At 57.4% G+C, this 19,437-nt stretch overlaps 1 protein-coding gene across 1 annotated transcript; it reads left to right on the top strand.

The window, feature by feature from the left end:
• The first annotated feature begins 280 nt into the window (after nt 1–280).
• HAUS7 (HAUS augmin like complex subunit 7) lies at nt 281–18,753 on the top strand. Its single transcript, XM_079727940.1, has 11 exons — nt 281–535; nt 1,487–1,602; nt 5,618–5,685; nt 8,156–8,217; nt 11,343–11,434; nt 11,854–12,012; nt 12,127–12,223; nt 12,625–12,849; nt 13,337–13,435; nt 13,901–14,015; nt 18,444–18,753. The coding sequence occupies exons 1-11, from the start codon at nt 437–439 to the stop codon at nt 18,512–18,514; spliced, it is 1,203 nt and encodes a 400-aa protein (XP_079584066.1). The 5' UTR covers nt 281–436; the 3' UTR covers nt 18,515–18,753.
• Nucleotides 18,754–19,437: the final 684 nt, after the last annotated feature.

Raw genomic sequence — 19,437 nt, 5'->3', positions numbered from 1 at the left:
ACTACAGTTCTGAGTGTCGGAAACCGGAGACAGAGCCCCGCGCTGGGAGATGGGGCGCTCAAGTCCCAGTTCTGTCCGGTCACCCAGGCCCCGCTTCGTCCTCCCGCGGAGAAACCGACTAGGGTAGGAGCGCCCTCTCCTGGAAGGCTCTCTCCCGGCCGCGTCCTCCGACCCGGCCGCGGGCGGGAGGGTCGCGGGAGAGCTGGCTACTGAGCGCCAGCCCCGGCTCCGCCCCCTTCCTTGAGGTCAGCCTCCTGGGCGGAGCCGCGGCCCAGGGGAAAGGCGCAGTGGGGGAGGGGTGGGCCGCGTCTCCGGGCCACTCCCGGGCCCCGGTGCAGGCGGGTGGCAGGAGGAGCACCAGCTGGCGCTTGATTGGCAGCTGGGCCGGCCAGTCAGCCCGGGGCGTGGGGGCGGGGCGCGTCTCCGAGCGCGAAACATGGCCTTGCTGGGTGCTGGCAGCGGCGGCGGAGGCTACGAGGAGGAGGGGGGCGACAGCGTGTTCAAGGCGGCCGTGGAGGTCTTCGCGAAACTGAAGGTGCTGCGGGGCCGAGGAGCCGCCCCGGGGCGGCTGGGGCCGGGCGGCGGGGCGGGCAGGGCCTGCTGCGGAAGTCGGCGGCGCCGGGCGCGCCGCCCCAGTCGCCGCTGCAGGTTGCACCCTGGGTCCTGCTGCGGGGGAAGGTATGTGGGGCGTCCTTCTCGGCTCCTTGGGCGGCCCCAGGCCTTCATTCTCGCTGTGTCCACGTCCCGTGCCTGGTACTTCAGGCAGGCGCCGTGCGCCTACCGCACCTGAACTTCTGTCGCTGCAAGACCCGGCCGGGCGCGCGGAGTGAGTGCAGGCGCGGGCGGCGGGGGTGGGGGCCCACAGGCCCGGGACTCGAGGAGCTCGCGGGGTCCGGGGGAGACAGGTGGGCGGGGTCCATGCCTCCCCCTCCGAGTCAGCGGCCAATGCCCGTGACAGCGGTGGTGAGGAGGCCCGCCCCGCGAGGTCAGGCAGCGGTCCCGGGGCCGCTACCCGCGCGCCCCTCCCCTCTCCCACCCCGTCCCGGCTCTCCCCTCACCCCCTCTCCTCTCCCCTGCCCCGCGACACCTCCCTCCCGTCCGCGATCGGCCCCGTCGGCCCTTTCCCTCCTCTTTACCTTTGCGCCCAGCCTGGAGCCGGCATCGGAATCTCTCCGAAGCCCCTAGTTGCTACCACGTCAAACTACCGCTTGCGCTCCGAGGGGGCGTCCGTAAAGGAGGCGGAGTGGCGGGCGGCCGGAGCCGCGGATGAGGGGGACTGAACTCTGGGCGCGATCGACAGCGCTGCCAGTGTGCCGGGCGCGCCCGGCGGGGGTGGGGGTGTGTGTGTGACCCGCCTGGTGGGTGCTGGGCGGCCGGGAACGTGCGTGAACGGAGGTGCGCTGAGAGCGTTTTTGCAGATGTGCGTTTCAGCCCTTCGCTGATGTTGGCTTTCTAAAGCTTCCTGGCTTTCCCTTTCCTTGCTTAGGACCTCAGCTGCCCCTTCCTCCAGGGTCTTTATATCACAGAACCAAAGACCATTCAGGAACTGCTGTGTAGCCCCTCGAAGTACCGCTTGGAAATCCTGGAGTGGATGTGTGCACGGTAACAGCCTGGTTTCTTCCTCCCCCACCCCTGGGGTACACGGGCACCACTCAACCCACTGGGGGGAAGATGGGGTTTGTTCTTTATCTGAGGAGCTGTCCTCCATCCCCCGTGAGAGCAGCTGCTTAGATAAGAAGTGAAGCCGTGCTCAGATCTGGGAAGAAAGTGCCCCGGGCAGTGCTTCAGCTCCTCTGTTTGCCGCCTCACAGAAGCTGAGCTTGGCTTCTGAGCGTTTTTTCTTGCTGTAACTACTAGTTTCAGAGCGGGCAGGGACCTGGGAAATGATGTACTTCAGTCCTTTCATTTTCAGACTGGGAAGCTGAGCGTCAGGCTGGAGTTGAGAACTGTCTCAGGTCTTGCCACCGAGAAGTGGCAGGCAGGGCCAAGACCCCATTTTCCAGTCCTTTGGGTCAAGGTGCAGCTGGGTGTGTGTGCCTGGCACCGTGCAAGGGAAGCAAAGCCTGCCCAGGTGTCTGCATGTCACACATACTCCTATACAGCCTTCAAAGACCCAGCTCACACGTCCTGTCTCCTTTTAGGAAGTCTCCAGTTCCCAGGGCAAAACGTATTCCTCCCTCCTCTGGACACCCACAGCCTTTTGAGCGCACCCCTGCCAGAGCCCTCAGTCTGTTGGTTGGGTCTTGGCCTGCTGTCCTGTCTGGCTCTCCAGAGCACTGGGAGCTGCTGGAGGGCAGGCACCATGTGGGGCCCCCACCCCCGCCATCAGCCCCAGGTTGCAGTGCAGCGTTGAACATACTTAAGACATGCTCCAGGGCTTCCCTGGTGGCGCAGTGGTTGAGAGTCCACCTGCCGATGCAGGGGACACGGGTTCGTGCCCCAGTCCGGGAAGATCCCACATGCCGCGGAGCGGCTGGGCCCGTGAGCCATGGCCGCTGAGGCTGCGCGTCCGGAGCCTGTGCTCCGCAACGGGAGAGGCCACAACAGTGAGAGGCCCGCGTACCGCAAAAAGAAAAAAAAAAAGACATGCTCCAGGCTGTGGGGTGACAAGTAGGCACACAGACACATGCTTACCGGAATTCCATTCTAGGTGCCTCAGACACGGATGGGTGTCCTCAAGGAGCTGGGACTTCAGTGGCCACAGAGGCTCAGGCACTGATCCCGGTGTTGGGCGCACCTCTGCAGTCTTGAGTGCTGTGGACCTTGGCAGGGAGGAGGTGGCATTTGACCTGGGAGGGAACGAGTCATGGTGGGCACTCGTTTCCACAGGAGTGGGGAGTCAAGGTGTGGGAGGGAGAGCCGGGCAGCAGTGGCCTGAATGGCAGCCCAGGGCAGCTCACGTGGAGCCTTCCAAGCCACATGAAGGCCTTTGAACTTTAGGCTCTGGGCAGGACGGGCACGGGACCCGGGGAGTGACATACTGAAATTGGCATTTTTGGTAGGGTGACTTGGGAGTCCTGTGGTGGATGGATTTGGAGGGGAGAGGCTGGAGGCAGGGAGACCAATACGGAGGCTGCTGCAACAGCCCTGGGAAAAGATGGCGGGAGCCTGGCTTGTAATGGCAATGGCTCTCGTGACAGGCACTGTTGGCCCTGGAGGTACCAGCGCCTGGTCCAGGAACCTGGGAGGAGAGGTAGTAGTGGGGATGGCCTGGGCTAGTTCGGGGATCTTGAACACGCTCTCAAGAGGAGGGAGGCCAGAGTCAGGTCTTAGAGAGGCTCTTGTGGGAGGGAGGCCAGAGTTGCCTGGCCCAGGTGGAAGCTGGGGACTGGGTCCCTCTGCTGGCCAGAGGGGGCATGGGTGAGAGCCTCTGGCTGCAGTCCTCAAATGCTTTTAGTGCTTTTTTAAATACAAGAAACAGAATCCTTTTAAGAAGCAACCAGGGAATGTCCAGTTGCTTTTTATGATCCCAAGCTGGCAAAAGTGCCGTAGGCCTTTCGATGGCCAGAGGATTGCACAGAGTCCAGTTTCTTCCAATTTCCTGCTGGCTTTGCACGTGGCTTCACCACTTCAGCCTCCTTTAGGGCCGCCTATTCACCCCTGTCTGGGCGGAACCTGGAAACTGCACGCAGCATTGGCTGGGGGGCTGGGCGTGGTGGCTCTTGGGGTCCTCTATGCCAAGCTGGCCCTCAGCACGGGCGGGGCAGAGCCGTGGGGCCCCTAGATTGCTGAGGTTAAGGCGCATGGGTTCCCTTGGCTCCTGAACTGTACTTGCGTTCAAGGCCTTGAGCACCGTTAGTTTCTGCCCTGCTCCCTGCTGCTTCAGGAAAATCAAGTTTAATGAAAGCCCTTTGTGAGTGAGGTCACTCAGGCTTTCGGGGATTTATTCTTTAGCGTGTTGAAGTGGTTTGCTGAGGTCCAGCCTGATGGATCACTGAGTGCTCTCTGCTCTCTGGTGCTTTGTGAGTGGGAATGTTGCCTGGCAACCAGGCCCAGGGCCAGCCTCCTAGCTTTTCACACAGCAGGGGCTCCTCCTCCCGCCCTCTTTGGCAGAATGGGTGGCTGCCCCGCCCCCTCTTCCCTGCAGTCCTGCAAGGGAGCGGGGGCTGGTGCCTCAGGTCGGGTCAGGGTGGCTCCACTAGCTCCCAGGGCCCCAGCATAGTTGGGGCAGGTGTGACCTGGGATGCAGGCGTTTGGAGGCATGGCCCCAGGGAAGGAACAGTGAGCCTTTTCCATCGAACACTGACCCTGCCCTCTCCCACCATGATGAGTGAGTCAGCAGGTCCCTGGGGCTGAGGCTTGGTCCCCCATACTGCCATAGCAGGGCGGGGTCCTGGCCCCAGTCATCCTGGGGCTCCCTGGCAAGCAGCTGGAGCGAAGTTCCCATGGCCTCGGTGCTGTGTCAGGCGTGGAGCTTGGGGCTGGGGACGCGGTGCTCAGACTGCGCCCCTCTCATGGAAGAGACACAGTGGGAAGCCTGTGCTGTGTGTCGCTTGTGACGCCTGCCGGTATATTGCACCCCTTACTGCCTTTGGATGTGGTCTGTGTCTGGAAATGGTTCTGCCCATCAGCTTGGCATCTTAAGGCAGGATGGTTACAGGTGGCCACCGTCCCGTTTATCTGTGTGGTATCATCAAGGCTCGGGCTCCACCAAGCCAAGGGGGACAGCTGCGATTGCTGTTTCCCCACTTGGGAGGTTGGGACTGTGACCCCAGAGCCCATGCTAGGAGCCCTCGAATGGCTCAAAGCTGTGACCTGGGGTAGCATCATCTCCTGTTAACTTATGTTAGTTTAAAAACATTCCCGCTGTTAAAAGAGCTAAGCACGGGCATTTACTAATGGCAGATTATTCCGTGACATGGGGCTGTGGTCATCCATTCGTTAATGCCCACTGGCCACCATTTCAGTGCTGGTTGCCATGTTAGGGCCTAGAAATACAGAACAGAAAGTCAGCTCCTGGCCTCGGTGAGCCTGAAGTCTGGGAGGTGAGAGCGCAGTGGAAAGACAGCTCCCAGGCCCCGCAGCGACGGAGGGATGCCAAGCTGGCTGCAGGCATGTCCAGCCCGCCCCTGGCTTCCCTGGGGCGGTGATGTCAGCTGTGGGCTTCATGGTGAGTTGGAGCCAACTCGGTGTGCTTGGCTTGGACGGGAAGAAAGCGCTGCAGGCGGAGAAGGGCAGACACACACGTAGAGGTGCGAGAGGGGGCCCAAGCCAGGCCTGCAAGGACGCCAGAGCAAGGAGGGCCTTCTCGGACATCCTCCAAACAGACCTGCGCCATGATTTCAAGGAAAGCCAGCCCCTGATAAAGAGCTTAGTGCTCTGAGGAATTCACAGTGTTTTCTCTTGGGCAGTCATTTCATCTCTTTTATTGTGAGAATTTTAATTTCAGTATTCACATTCACATTTCTGAGGTAAGCTTTCAGAAATATTTTGGTTTTTTGTTTCTCTGATAATTTATGGAGTTGAAATCACATAAGATTAGCCATTTTAAAGTGAGTGTTCCAGTGGCATTTAGCACCTAGGCACAGAGATTCACTTTTAGGAGCATGAGTAAGGAGGGGTGTGAGGGGCCCCTGCAGCCCACCCAGGCCTGACTGGTTTTGCTCTTTCCCTGCAGGGTCTGTCCCTCCTGGCAAGACAGGTTCAGCTCACCTAAGGGGGCCTCAGCCGAGGTGAAGATCCAAGGTGGGTCTCCGCTGTGGGAGCCTGCTGTTGAACGGTGGATTCGGGGCCATTCTCACCTGGTGCACGGCCTCCTTAGCAGGTTGCGAATTTCCCATTGGACTGGTGTTTTCTTCTGGATGGTGCGCACTCCCTGGATATTACTAGAGCCTGCTAGGATCCGCCCCCCCTTGCACACGTGAAGGAGACCCTGCCAGCCCATCCACTGAGGTGCTGGGGGCAGAGACAGCCATTGTTGCCGACGCCACCAGTGGCCCGTCCACGTGGCACTGGTGTGTGTGTGTGCACATGACACGAGACATTCCTGGGAGCATGCTGGGCAGCTCTCTGCGGGTCTCTGGGGCCTTATCTTGGAACCGCTTCTTTTTGATCCTTTTTTGGCAGAAACTGTCCTTAACCCAGCAGTGAACATTAGGTAAAGGGGAGTGCATTGCAGTCCTCAAGATGGCGGCTGGCTCTTTGCCCACACAACAGTGTTTCCAAAGGTCCATCTTTCCAGGGGCCTGTGTTCCCTCCCCCACCCCAGCTCCAGGGTGGGTTAGCTGGACCCCAGATTCCTGACCCGTGCCGCTGCTGGCACTGCCAAGTTAGTTATCTGGGGACAGTTGGCCCCGAGGCTGCAATGGGCCAGAAGAACAGGGGTTGCGTCTTGGAGCCTGCGGGGCCGGCCTGGGCTGCACAGAGGCGCTGCCCTTCTCCCCAGCACTGTCATGTCCGGCACGTTCCTCCTGATGGGACCGTGTTGAGGCCGGGCGAGCCTGGTCATCAGGCCACACCTGAATCCTCTAACACACATACACGCATGGGTGCCGACCCTGGCCCTTGCTGTTCCCAGCCTCAGTTTCCTCTTCTGTAAAGTGTGGGTGCTCAGCCTTGCCCACCCCATGGGAGCGCGCTGAGTGGCAGAGCAGGTGGTAGACATGAGTGCTTGTGAAAGAGTATAATTGGGAGAAACCGGGACAGGTAGGGGAAGTAGAAGTCCCAAATTCACGTGACAGGGATTTATGGAGCACCCACTGTGCACCCGGCACTGTTTTAGGAGCTCGCTTGCTAGCTGGGGGAGACGGGTGATGCACAGAAGGCGGCCAAACTCTCAGTGTATCAGATGGTGAGAAGCGCCATAAACAAGCCGGGTGAAGGCAAGGTGGTGCTCGGGTGGGTTGGGAGAGAGAAGGGTGGAGCTGTTGACACAAGGTGGCTGGGGAAGGCCTTTGTTTAAAAAAACAGAGCCGTGCAGGAAGGGAGGAAGGGAGCCAGGCAGGTATCAGGAAGATTAGTGTTCAGGGCAAGAGAACAGCAAGTGCAAGGGGCCTGAGGTAGGCTTGTGTGTGGCTGGCAGCTTGGAGGAGCAGCCAGGAGGCTGGGGTGGCTGACGTCGAGTGTAGAGTGAGGGCAAGGGGTGGGATGAGGTCAGAGGGGCCATGGGGCCAGATCAGGCCAGGCCTTGTGGGCCGCAGAAGGGTGTTGGCCTTCATTCTGAGGAGGGCTGCAGCCTGCCTTTGGGTTTAACAGGGCACGAGTCCGGCCACGATGAGACTCGGATGTGGGCTAAGTGAGAGGGGGGCCAGGGAGTACGCCAGGATTTGGGGTGAAGGGATGTGGGCTGAGCACATGTGCTGGGGGTATAACTGGCATTTGTACCGTGTCTCCAGGATGACTGATGCTTTCACATAGATGCTCTGCTTGCTTCTAGCACCAAACCTTCCAAAGCAGATGTGTGTTCTGCCACTGAGGCACATGAGGGTGGGAGCTGTGAGGGTAAGGACATTGCTGCAGGGCTGGGGGGAGGGGGTATGGAGCTAGCATTGACCCAGGCTGCTGCAGGGCTGGGGGGAGGGGGTATGGAGCTAGCATTGACCCCAGGCTTTCTGGCTCCAAGTTCTGGCCTTCCTTTGTACACCAGATGGTTACTCAGAAAATGCCCAGGGCTCCCTGGAAGACATGGCCGAGCATTCCTTGCACCATGCAGGGACTCAGTTTCCCAACCTGTGAAATGAAAGGGTTGCCACCTCCTAGGGTTGCCAGCAAAATGAAGGGCCATGATGGCATGAAAGGTGTGTAGGACATTGACAGATGTGAGACGATTCCTTTTGCTTTGGCTTGGTGAGGTCTCTGAAACGGTGGCACACAGCATGTTTGGAAGGTTCCCTGGCCTCTGTGGGCTCCTCAGGCAGCTGGAAGAGCACTGAATGCGACCTCTTATTTCAGGTGAGGAAACTGGCCCCCAGAGAAGGGCAGTGACTGGGTATAGGTCACACAGCAAGACGCAGTCGTGGCACCTGGGGTGTCTTCCACCTGCGTCCTTGTTTACCTGGGTCTTCCAGGCCCAGCCCAGCCTCATGGGTGCTGGGCCTGCTGACGCTAGAGCAGGAGCACCCTTACCAGGGAAGCACTCGGCACCCTGCATGGGTGTGTGGTGTCCTTGCCTGTTTGGGTGGGTGTCTGCGGTAACTGGATCCTTGTGTTCCAACAGAGATGGTGAAACTGGGCCATGAGCTGATGTTGTGTGGGCTGGATGACCACGAGCTCCTGAAGGTAACAGAAGGCCCTCTGTCCCCATGGGCTGGGGGCCTCGGTGACGCTGGGGTAGGCATGGGAGGGCTTTCTTCCCTCAGGCCCAGGAGCTAGCGCCCACAGTCCCCGCTTCTTAGCCCCCTGGGGCAGGAACCCATAGGATTCCTTTGGGTAGACCCCAGCCATCCCTAGGGCCGAGAGGGGAGGGTGGCTGAGGAGGCCGAGAAGGATCTTTGGCTTCTGATGCCCGAAGGGACAGAGAGCACATCCTGTCCTTGGTGGATGACTTCATACACACCGACACCATGGTAAGTACTTTCCATGCCAGTAATTGTCACACCCACACTTGGCAGGAGGTACTTGTCTTAGCCCCATCTCATGGGGAAGGTGACAGACAAGTCTCTCAAGGTTACCCAGTGACAGAGCCTGGCCTCAAACCCAGGCTTCTGGCTCCTGAGCCCATGCACTTTCCCCCACGTGCTGCCCACCCGTGGGTTTCCATGCAGAGGCAGGCCTAATCCACCCCCATATCAAAGAAACCCTGCCACCTACCCATAAAATTTAAAAAGAATATTTGAAAGAATTATTTTTGCATTTTGGCTATTATAAACAATGCTGTGACTATTCTTTATACGTTTTTGACAGAAGACATGTTTTCAGTTCTCTTGGGTATATAGCTAGGAGTGGAATTGTTTAACTTTTTGAATTTTTCGAATACGTTTAACTTTTTGAGGAACCGCCAAGCTGCTTTCCAAAGTGGCTGTGCCATCCTACATCCTCACCAGCAATGTACGAGGGTTCCAGTTTCTCCACATCCTCACCAGCACTTGTTCTTGTCCATCTTTCTGACACCAGCCATCCTGGTGGGTGTGAAGGGCTGTCTCCTCGCGGTTTTGATTTGCGTTTCCCTGATGACTAATGATGATAAACACCTTTTCGTGTGCTTATTCGCCATTTATATATCTTTTTTGGAGAAAAGTCTCTATTCACTTCTGTCGCCCACTTTTTAATTGGGTTGTCTTTTTATTATTGAGTTGTAGGAATTCTTTATATATCTTGGATATAAGTCACATCAAATACTTGATTTACAAATATTTTCTCCCATTCGGTGGATTGTCTTTTCACTTTCTCCATGTGTCCTTTGGAGCACAAAAGTTTTTAGCATTGTTGAAATCCAATTTATCTATTTTTCTTTTGTTGCTTGTGCTTTTGGTTTCATATATAAGAATCTATTGCCAAATCCAGTCGTTAAGATTGACACCTGTGTTTTCTTCTAAGAGTTTTATAGTTTTAGCTCTTATATTTAGGTCTTTGACCCATTTTGAGTTAGTTTTATGTGTGGTGTAAGGTATGTATCCAACTTCATTCTTTTGCATGTGGCTGTGCAGTTTTCCCAGCACCATTGAAAAGACCTCGGCATCCTTGTGGAAAATCAGTTAACGTAAAAGTGAGGGTTTACTTCTGGATTCTCTATTCTATTCCATTGATTTATATGTTTGTCCTCATGCCAGTACCACACTGCCTTGATGACTGTAGCTTTGTAGTAAATTGTGACATGTGAATCCTCCAACTTTCCTCTTTTTCAAGGTTGTTTTGGCTATTAGGGGCCCCTTGAATTTGCATATGAACTTTAGAATCAGCTTGTCAATTTGTGCAAAAAATCCAATTGGGATTTTGATGAAGATTGTGTTGAATCTGTAGATCACTTTGGCAGGTATTGCCATCAACCATATTAACTCTTTCTCTCCTTGAGCATGGGCTGTGTTTCCACGTATTTAGGTTTTCTTTTTCTTAGAGATGTTTTGTAGCTTTCAGTGTACAGGCTGTGAGGGGCACTTTCCCTTTTCTGGGCTTGTGGGGGGGGTCTCCTGGAGCCAGGTCTGTTGAGGAGGGGACGGCACGCAACCCTGGCCGCTGGTCAAGGCTTTGTGAGATGCTCAGTGGCACTTGGTCTCATGTTTCAGCCCAGGATTTCCGCTGTCTAGACACTGTCCCACCTCCCACCTCCCACCTCCCACCTCCTATTCCCAGGCTGCCCCTCAGGTGTATCATTCAGGCTCAGTGTTGTTTGGGCAGGTTGGGAGAATGAGTCAACAAGAGGTAGTGATGAGCAGCCAGTGGCAGGCCGAGGGCAAGGAGCTGGAGATGCCAGAAGCTTCCAGAGGCACTGGTCCTGTCAACGTGGCTACCCAGCCGAGAGCCAGGCTTGCCGGGAGTGCCAGGCAGCCGCAGCCATGAGACTCGTGAATGGGGAACTGAGCTGCAAACATGATAGCAGAATGTGGCCCTGTCCCCAGATCTGCTCCCCACACAGGGCTGCCTGGCCTGAGATGCCACCAGGAGCCTCTCAGCCCTCTCCCTCTCAGCCCACTTTATTTATTTACTTATTTTTAACATCTTTATTGGAGTATAATTGCTTTACAATGGTGTGTTAGTTTCTGCTTTACAACAAAGTGTATCAGCTATACGTATACTTATATCCCCACATGTCCTCCCTCTTGCGTCTCCCTCCCACCCTCCCTCTCCCACCCCTCTAGGTGGACACAAAGCACCGAACTCTCAGCCCACTTTAAATGCAGGTGCTTCTTGGAGGGCTTTATACTGAGTCACCAGTGATGCTGGCTGAGCGCATGATTCTGGTGCATTCCCCAGAACAGTGGTGTGTCAGGGCAGGCCAGCGAGGAGCTCGAGCAGAGAGCCGGGCCCAGCTTGCCTCCCAGCATCCTTGCTTATGCAGGGCTCTCGGGAGCAGGCTGGGCCCCTCAGGTTGTATTTACATCATGGGGATCAGCCGTGAGCCTTCTCCCCTTTCTGGAAGGAGGAAGGAGTTGAGCTCCTGGCCGGACAGCTCCCTGCTGGGAGTCCCAGCCGCCTTTGGGGTAGGGGGCTGAGTCAGTTGCCGCTTGGGAAGCCTGCCTGTAAGGCCTGGCTGCTTGCCGCCCCTTGGGGACGAGTCCTTGTTCCCTGCAAGGAGTGGGTTCGGTGCAGGCCACAGCCATGGCCTGTCTTGCTGTGCCAGGGGCCCCAAGCCAGTCCACGACGCTGCTGGGTAGGGGCCAGGTTGCTAGGGGCCCGGTGCGGCCAGCTGCGGGCTGGGGGCACGTGGCATGCCTGGCCAGTGAGTGCATGTGGCCTTCCCTGCCCAGGGCCAGGCCTGTGCCCAGAAGCAGCTGTGCTTCATGGACCAGCTGCTGGACGTGGTCCGGAACCTGACTGTCGGAGGCTCCAGCTGCCGCAGGTAAAGGCTCGGGACGGGCCCTCCCTGGAACGGCTGGTGGGCGCCCTTGGTCCTCCATCTGGAGCTGGCGGGGCTAGGGGCCCAGCCCCGGGCACATCTCCGGCTGCGGCTCCGCTCCCTGCTCCCGTAGAGGCGGCTGCTCCCTGGCCCAGGAGCTGTGGGCCGCAAGCCTAGGCAGGAAGCCCCACCCCCACCCCGGGGTGCTGCCCGAGGTGCCAGGCTGTCGGCATGAAGGTGTGGTGTGGGCCTCGGAGAACACGGGCTGACCCCGGCGGAGGGTGGGCACCCGCGGCGTCTCTGCACGTGGGTGGGCTCTCGGAGACTGGAGGAGATGCCTTCTCCTGGCCTCTCTGCCCGGTCTCATCTGGCCTCTTGGGTCTCTGGCCGGTGACGGCGTGGCCCTGGGGCTGCCTTTGCAGTGTGAAAGATCATTTCGAGGACACCAGGGAGAAGAATGAGGCGCTGCTGGGGGAGTTCTTCTTGAGCCCCCGCCTGCAGATGCTCCTGAGCCCCGAGTGTGATGCGTGGCCCCTGGGCGTGCAGCCACTTCTCGACAAGCAGAGCAATGCCTGGCAGAGGTACACGCCCCACTCTGTCTGTTACCTGGGACAGAGCCTTCTGTGCATGGCCCACAGGTGCCCCAGTGCCCGTGATGGCACAGGACAGAAGTGTCCCCCCTTCTCTCCCTGCAGGTCCAGCTCCTCCATCGAGTCAGAGGAGGACAGGGTGGCAGAGCTGGCCAGGCAGCTGCAGGAGAGTGCCTCGAAGCTGCAGTCGCTCAGGATGGAGGTGAGGCGCTGGCCGTAGGGGGCGCAGGGGCCCCGCTACGTGTCCTAAGGTGGGGCATGTCGCCCACCCCAGCCTCAGACACCCCGTCTTTACGAGTGTGTTGGGAGGCCTAAGCGAGGTGATGGATGCCCACCAGTTTCTAGAATGTGATGGGTGCTCAGGCTCCGTGAAGGCAGGAGTGGGGAGGCTTTTTGAGGAGTGGACAGGACCGTCCTCGGGTGGGCTTTCGGCGTGTGGCCCTCCCCACAGCCCTGGACCCAGCCTCGTTACTGAGGTCGCGAGGAGGACGTTGAGGCCCATGCAGGCCTCTGGTCTTCTGTCTGTCACAAAGTGGGTTAGGGACCTGGTGCCCTGTGACAGGCAGGGCAGCCTCAAGGGAACCTCCGCCTCTGGCTTTGCAGTGCTTTGCACAGCACAAGCAAGGAGCCGCTGTGGGCGGGGCCGACGCCAGCACCCTAGACCAGAAGCTGCGCCTGGCCATCTCTGATTTGCGGCAGCTCATCGTGGCTTTCCTGCAAGTCTATGACGATGAGCTGGGAGAGTGCTGCCAGCGCCCAGGCCCCAGCCTCCGCCCGTGCGGCCCCATCATCCAGGCCGTGTACCAGACTCTGACCTCGTGCAGCCAAGTAAGCATCACCCTCACCCCTCCCTCTCCCTCCCAGGTGCCACTCTAGCCCCCAGTGAGGGACCTGAGGGCTTGGAGAGGCTTGGACAGGCTTGGACTCCCTGCGAGTGGGTGGCGCGCTGAGCTCTGGGCTCTGGGCCCTAGGCCTCAGTCTGGGACTTTGGGCCGGTTGGGGCAGGCGCCTCTTGCGGTGCCATGGAGGGGATGAGGGCTGATGGGGATGTTCCCCTGTGGGTCCCCCTGCCTTCAGGAGAGTGCCAACTGAGCCAAGACCCCGGGTGCAGAAGAGGTTTGTGCACGGCCTGCACTGGGTCCTACCTGAATGTGGGAGACCCTCGTCCCGCCTCCAGCTTCTCTCCCTGTATTGGCCTCACTCTGTGTTCACGAAACACCCAAATGTATCACAGCCTGTTCGTTCTTGTGTGGCCAAGAACTATGCCAGACAGATAGACAGATGTTTGCCTGTCTGTGCCCTTGACCCGGTTTAGACAGATGAGAAAAAGTGGCCTCACGCTGCTGCGCTGACTACATCAGTATTCACTCAGATCCCCAGAGGCTGGCCTGGAATGCTAGGTTTGGTTATGACTGTGAGTACAGTTGCCATGCGTGGAAGTCTGACATTTGCTCAGGGCTGCCATGATGCTGGCCTTGGTTTTTTAACAAAAAAGCTCCTAGACTTCCAAACCTCTGACCAGCTTGTCCTTTGCGATTCTACCAACAGCCTGAGTTAGGGCACAGTCCTCTCCCATCAGAAATGCCCTTTTACCTTGGGGCAGTGTTTTTCCCACCGTGACCCTGGCTTTGCGTGGCCTCAGTGTGGGATGGGGTCCGTGATAGTGTGGCGTCCCCGCCGGGCCAGGGGGGAGGGAGTTAGTCTGGGGAGCTCTGATGGGTGACTCTCCAGCTGGGAGGCCTGCCCTCAACCTGGGCTGGTGGGTGGATGCAGGTGTTCAGCATCAAGCTGGCTGGGAAGCAGGAGATGCCTTCTGTGGGTCAGACCACCAGCACTCAAGCCCACAAGTCCCCTCCTTCCCTCCCTCCCTCCCTCCCAGCTGTTGAAAGCGGTCGTGGAGGTCACTGACACCTCGGTGAAAGCTGTGCAGATGGCGAAGCAGCAGCAGGGCAAGCAGATCTGTTGGGGCAGCAACAATTCTGTGATGAGTCTAGGTATGTGGTCGCCACTTTTCTGTGGCTCTGGTCCCCCGTTTGGTGGTCAGGGACACGGCCTTCGCAGTGCACCTCGGGTTAGTGCCTGCCTCCTTCTGTGCTCGACCCGCACTTGGGGATGGGCCCCTTACATTTTTTCTTTTTTTTCCAATGCTTAAGGTTTTCCTTCCCTTGAAAACGCTTCTGACGGATTATAAAATAAAAACATTAATTGTAGGAAATTGGGATAATGTAAAGACGTGCACAGGTAAACTAAAAACATTACATAATGTGGTGGCCCAGAGATGGTCGGTGTTAATATTTTGGTCTGTTTCCCTCTATTCCGTTTCCTCTCATCATTTTTTATTTCTTTGTGTAAGGTGAGTAGAATTACAACATGTGAACACTGTTATATTCTTTCCCTTGGATCTCATTTTAAGCGTTTTCCCATGTTCTCGAAGTCACATTTTTAATCATCAAACACTTCCTTTCAGGTATTTGCTATAATTTACTTAATGTTTTCTACTACTGACCCTGTAGGTCATTTTCAGTTTTATACTGTTACACATGATGCTGTCGCAGGATTTACAATAGTGACAAATGGAAACAACCCAAGGTTTTACCCTTGGGTAATGCTTGGGTAAATACTGGTATATGAATATGGTGGGACGGTATTGGTTGTTTCAAAACTTGGTTACAGTGACATGAGCAAATGTGTATCATGTAATGTTAAAAGGAAAATGCAGGTTAAAAATGAAATATACGGTATGATTTCACTTATCTAAAGGGAAAAAAATGTAGAAGAATCCCTCGTAGGACTACAGCTAGAACACGGACGTTGGTTTGCTCTGTGTTGGAGTCAGAGGCGTTTTAGTTCATTTAGTCTTTCTTCATCCTGCTCTGCAGCCTTCACATATTCCCCAGTGAACATGTATCACGCAGAGAATTTCTCCCCTGACTGTCAATGTTTAAAAAAGGTTGCAGTGAACATGTTTCGACATTTGTGCTTCCGTCCTGGCGGCGGGGTTCCCACCGTCTTGTCAGTGAGGCCAGGCTTCTCACTGTTGTGAGGCCAGCAGTCTCCATCTTACTGATCCTCGTCAGCGCTGGCTTTGAACCTTCCAACCTTTCTGCTGTTGGATAGGGGCAAAGTTGTATCTGAATTTAATTTTAAACTTTTTTTCTGAGTAAGTCTATTTTTCTTATGTAAAAAAACACTCAGAAAAGGTTTTTGTTCTTTTGTGATAAGAAAAATAGCCCTTTCTCTCTCTGAGTCTTAGAGAGAGAAAAGTGAAAAGTTGGATATTTCCCTTTCAATCCAGTTCCAATGACTTTAAAGCCAGTACTTGTGTAACCACAACCCCGGCTAAGAAATGGAACATGCCTCGCACGCTAGAGACTCCCGCCGCCTCTGCCTGCCCGCGGCCAAGCGCTGTCCCTGCCCGCTGAGAATTTTCTCCCTGTGCTCCCACCGCCCACGTGGGGGTCTGTGACCTGCTGACATTCATCAGCACGTAGCTGAGGCCCTTGCACAGTCCCCTCTGTCTTCCATTCTCCGATCTCTCTTGCCCTTCGGCTTTTGGCAGTCTGATTATAGTGTGTCTCAGTGCGGGTCGCTTTGCGTCTCTCTCATTTGGAGTTTTTTGAGCCACTTGGGTGTGCAGCTTTGTGTTTCTCGTCCACACTCCGCACTTCTCGTTGCTCCCACCCTCTTAGAGGCCGAGCAGAGGCACCGGCTCAGGGCCTTCTCAGGTCTCTCCTGGGGGCCCGCACAACCCTGGGCGTGCGCATGGCCTTCTAGATTCCCAGGACTGTCAGAGCTCTGCAGAGCCCTCGTGGGCATCTCCTTTCCCATCCTCTCCTTCTGCGCCTTCTGGTTGCTCTACTGTTTGCCCCAACTCTTATCCACTGCCTGAGGCAACGGCGACTCCAGCATCTGCCTGTCAATCCCCCCCATCCAGTGCACCCCCAAGGACTGGCTTCAGGCCACATAGCCCCGAGCCCTCCCTTGGGGGGCTGTCTGTGTGAATTCGCTGGCCTTCTCGCCGCTCTTGGCCTCGTGCACACACTCGCCACATGTGTACCTGGGCACCCAGGAGTGTCTCTCCTTTCTGACTGAACTGCAGCAGAAACCTCCATTTAAACATCCTTCCTAAAATTTCTCCTCATCACCGCTGCTGCTGTGACTCTCACCCCTGTGTGTGTAGTTGTTAGCACTGTGCTTGCAGCCCATGCTCTCATTAGGACATTAACGACCCCGAGTGCTCTCCATGGCGTGCCACCTGCCCCGGGCTCACAGCACAGCGGCAGCCTTCGCCTTTCCCGTCTGAGCTGTGTGAACCTTTCCGCTTCCCCTCTGTGTTGTGCCTGCAGAGAAGTGTCTGCTTGCCCCGGAATCCAGAGAGTCTTGAGCGCAAGCGCTGCACCAAAGGGGGGAGCGCCCTGTTCTCGTTCAGCCCTCCAGCCCAGCTGTGGTCTGTGTCGCTTCCTCGTGTTGTTTGAGACTCGTTCTTGGGCTATAGACACAGCAGAGAAATGACCCCTGGCAACTCCACACCAGGGGCCAGTTGGAAGGGCCTTGGCGTTTCCCTTGTGTCTACCTGAGAGAGTAAGGGCCTTGGTCTCTGCAGCCTTGGGCCCGCCACTGTGGGAGGTCCGTGTGTCTGTGCTACTTCACCTCCCGGTATAAGAAGCTAGGCCACCGATCTGGGTGTCAGTAGCCAGGCTGTGTTGGTCGCACGTCCCCACGCCTGAAGTGAGGGGCTTGAGTGAGGGGACCAGGTGCACCTACAGGGCTGGCACCCAGAGCCGTGGCCTCAGTGTGTGGGCAGGGCCTTGGCAATGTGGGTGGGCAGCTCATCCCATCATCAGTCACCCGTCACCGGCTCGACTGGGCGGACCCAAAGCCCCTTCTGCCTCCCAGGCCATCAAAATATCAATGAATTTTGAAAACAAACAGGTTTCTGGAAGCAGGAAAGCCCATGGAGTCAATTTGATGGATGCAATGGGGGGGAAAAGCTGCAACCAAGAGGACAGCCCGAAGGAGCAATGCGGGGGCCAGGCTGCCTGGTGGAACCACCATAGTCCCAGGGCTGTGTGGCCGGCAGTCCCAGGGAGGGGACAGTGGCAGGTGGGCTGGAAGCAGAGGGTGTAAGCAGAGCAGGTCTGTACAGATTGGCGCTCCCAGGGAGACTAGCCTGCTCTTCTGTGAGGAAAATGATTGACATGAATGGCAAGCTCGGGCTCCTGACATGGCTGGTGGCCAGGTGAAACCCACCTCTTTCTGGCCTCTGAGGGTCCACGGCATGAGGGCTGGTCGCTGCCTGCTCCTGCTACCCAGGCCTCCTCTCCCCAGCCTGGACCAGCACCACAGAAGAGAGAAGAAAGACCTGGAAAAGTAGGCCTAATGGGTCATTCAGATAACAGAACTTTCCAACCAAGTTGAATTAACATAGTATCTTGTCCAAACATACCTAGGAAACTAGGAAGAACCAACAAGGAGAAACGCAAGCAGGCAGTCTTAGGAGTTAAGAATGGTTGTCAAAGTGTTCAGGAAAACCATGCAAAGAGTAGAAAACGGATGAGGCAACAGATCTTGAGAATAGAGAGAAAGGGGGCAGATAAACAAAACAAGGACAAAGAAAAGCAGCACAGAGGCCTGATGCAGAGAAAGGAAGGAAGGAGGAGGGCGGAGGTCGCAGAGCTGAGGGCTGAGTACAGAGCAGACGGACCCCGAAGACACATCCCCAGGCCTAGTCTCCTGCAATCTGGAGTAGCAGGGACTCAGCAGCAGGGCCCAGGCTTCCAGAGACAACACGACCCAGCCAAGCCCTGAGCCAAGAGAAGGCAAGGCAGCAACGAGGGCCTGGAACAAAGGAGAGACGTGTGAGCTGAGGACGCGCCCGGGGTCGGGGGAGCCCCAGGAGCAGAGCGGGGCTGGGGCGTCTAGAGGTTGGGAAAATCTGAGGATTTAGTAAAGGCAAATGACACCCCCAAATCCTATCTGTGGAGAGATGTGATCGTCCCCAGAGGGAGTGTCGATGGTGAGTAGGGAGGGTGGCTGAGGCCCACTGCATGATTCCTGACTTCAGAGTCACCCTTGGGTGGGCGCGACCAAATGCCAGTTGCCGACATTGCCGTGTGGGAGGGCAGAGGACGGGTGTGCACTGGTTGCTGGTCTGACTAAAATCGACACAGCATCAAAATCAGAACAGCCCCTCGCTCCTGGGCTCCGGGGACAGGGGTGGGCAGGGACGCGGCCAAGCGAGTGGACCCCGGCCTGGGGCTCGGCCTGGCGCCCACGGGGGCTTCCAGCCGTGCTCACCAGCCCCTGGCTCCCTTCACGGCTCCTGGCTCAGGGGGGTGGGGGGGCCTGGGGCCTGAGGAAGGCCAGTGGAGAGACGGGCTGGGAAGTGCTGGATTGACTTTGCTATTTTCTTTTCTCTGCAGCCATCAGAATGGAACGGGTAATCTGGAAATACAAGGTCTTCAACGATGGCCTGCCCAATGGCCTGCAGTAGCCTGGGAGCAGGGCGCTCTGCCCCGAAGAGCCAGGCAGCGGTCAGCCCCCATGTTCCCCGGGCTGCCCTCCACACGCTCCGTGCCTTCAGCGATTTGGGGGGGCTGTGACCAGGGGCCGGAGGTGGGGCGGGGCGGTGTGAGCTGGGGACAAAAGAATGCTCAGGTTCTAAGAAGTTGCCTCCAGCCTACCTTTTTTGTTTTTTAACATCTTTCTTGAAGTATAATTGCTTTACAATGGTGTGTTAGTTTTTGTTGTATCACGACCTGGGCTGCTTAGTTGTCTGCCCCATCCTGCCTGTCCCACGAGCCGCCGCCACTGCCTGTTAAGCTTGGTGATGCCTCGTCACGACCCCTGGCTGAATGCCACCAGAGCTCCCCGCCCGGCCCCCCACCCTGTCCTGCTGCCCACCTGGGGCCGGCCTTGGGGATGCCCCGTGAGGTCTCCTTGCTGCCCCACGGCCTGGCCGCTGGCGCCCACTGCATCTGGGTCGCGGCCAGTGGAGCGTGTGCTTCTTCCTCCTTCCTCCCCAGGTCACCCGGCACTGGCCTGGGGGATTTTTGCCGGTGGCCTGACTGGTTGGCCAGCAAGCTGTTCTCTACAGGGCGCCCTTCATAGCCACCTCCCTCCCGTCAAGAGCGGGCACAGCTGGTGGGGCCCCGCCTCCCTCAGCCCAGCGGCAGGCAGAAGGCGGTGTGGGAGGGGCCTCCCTCAGTGCTTGGTCGCCGCCTCACTTGTGCCCACGCTGTCCTGCCCCTGCATCTGCACCTTCGTTTCCCCCAGGCCCCTGTGGCTGCTGTAGACAAGGAGGCTCCAGGGGCTGGGCGCCGGGCCCCTTCCCGCCTGGGCTGCCAGAGCCCCCGGGCCTGGTCCCCTGCCTGCCTGGGGCATCCCCCAGATGGCTGCCGTGGGAGGAGGGAGGAC

The sequence above is a fragment of the Hyperoodon ampullatus genome (assembly GCF_949752795.1).
Source record: "Hyperoodon ampullatus genome assembly, chromosome: X".
Lineage (NCBI taxonomy): Eukaryota > Metazoa > Chordata > Mammalia > Artiodactyla > Ziphiidae > Hyperoodon > Hyperoodon ampullatus.
Note: the sequence above shows the minus strand (reverse complement) of the source record. Positions and strands in the feature narration are given on the sequence as shown.

What these genes read in the sequence shown, in the direction of transcription:
- HAUS7 (XM_079727940.1), top strand. Translation starts at nt 437, where the DNA reads ATGGCCTTGCTGGGTGCTGGCAGCGGCGGCGGAGGCTACGAGGAGGAG. An exon ending in TGCAGTCGCTCAGGATGGAG is followed by an intron (nt 12,224 to 12,624) that starts GTGAGGCGCTGG and finishes CTGGCTTTGCAG; the next exon opens with TGCTTTGCACAGCACAAGCA. An exon ending in CTCTGACCTCGTGCAGCCAA is followed by an intron (nt 12,850 to 13,336) that starts GTAAGCATCACC and finishes GACCCGGTTTAG; the next exon opens with ACAGATGAGAAAAAGTGGCC.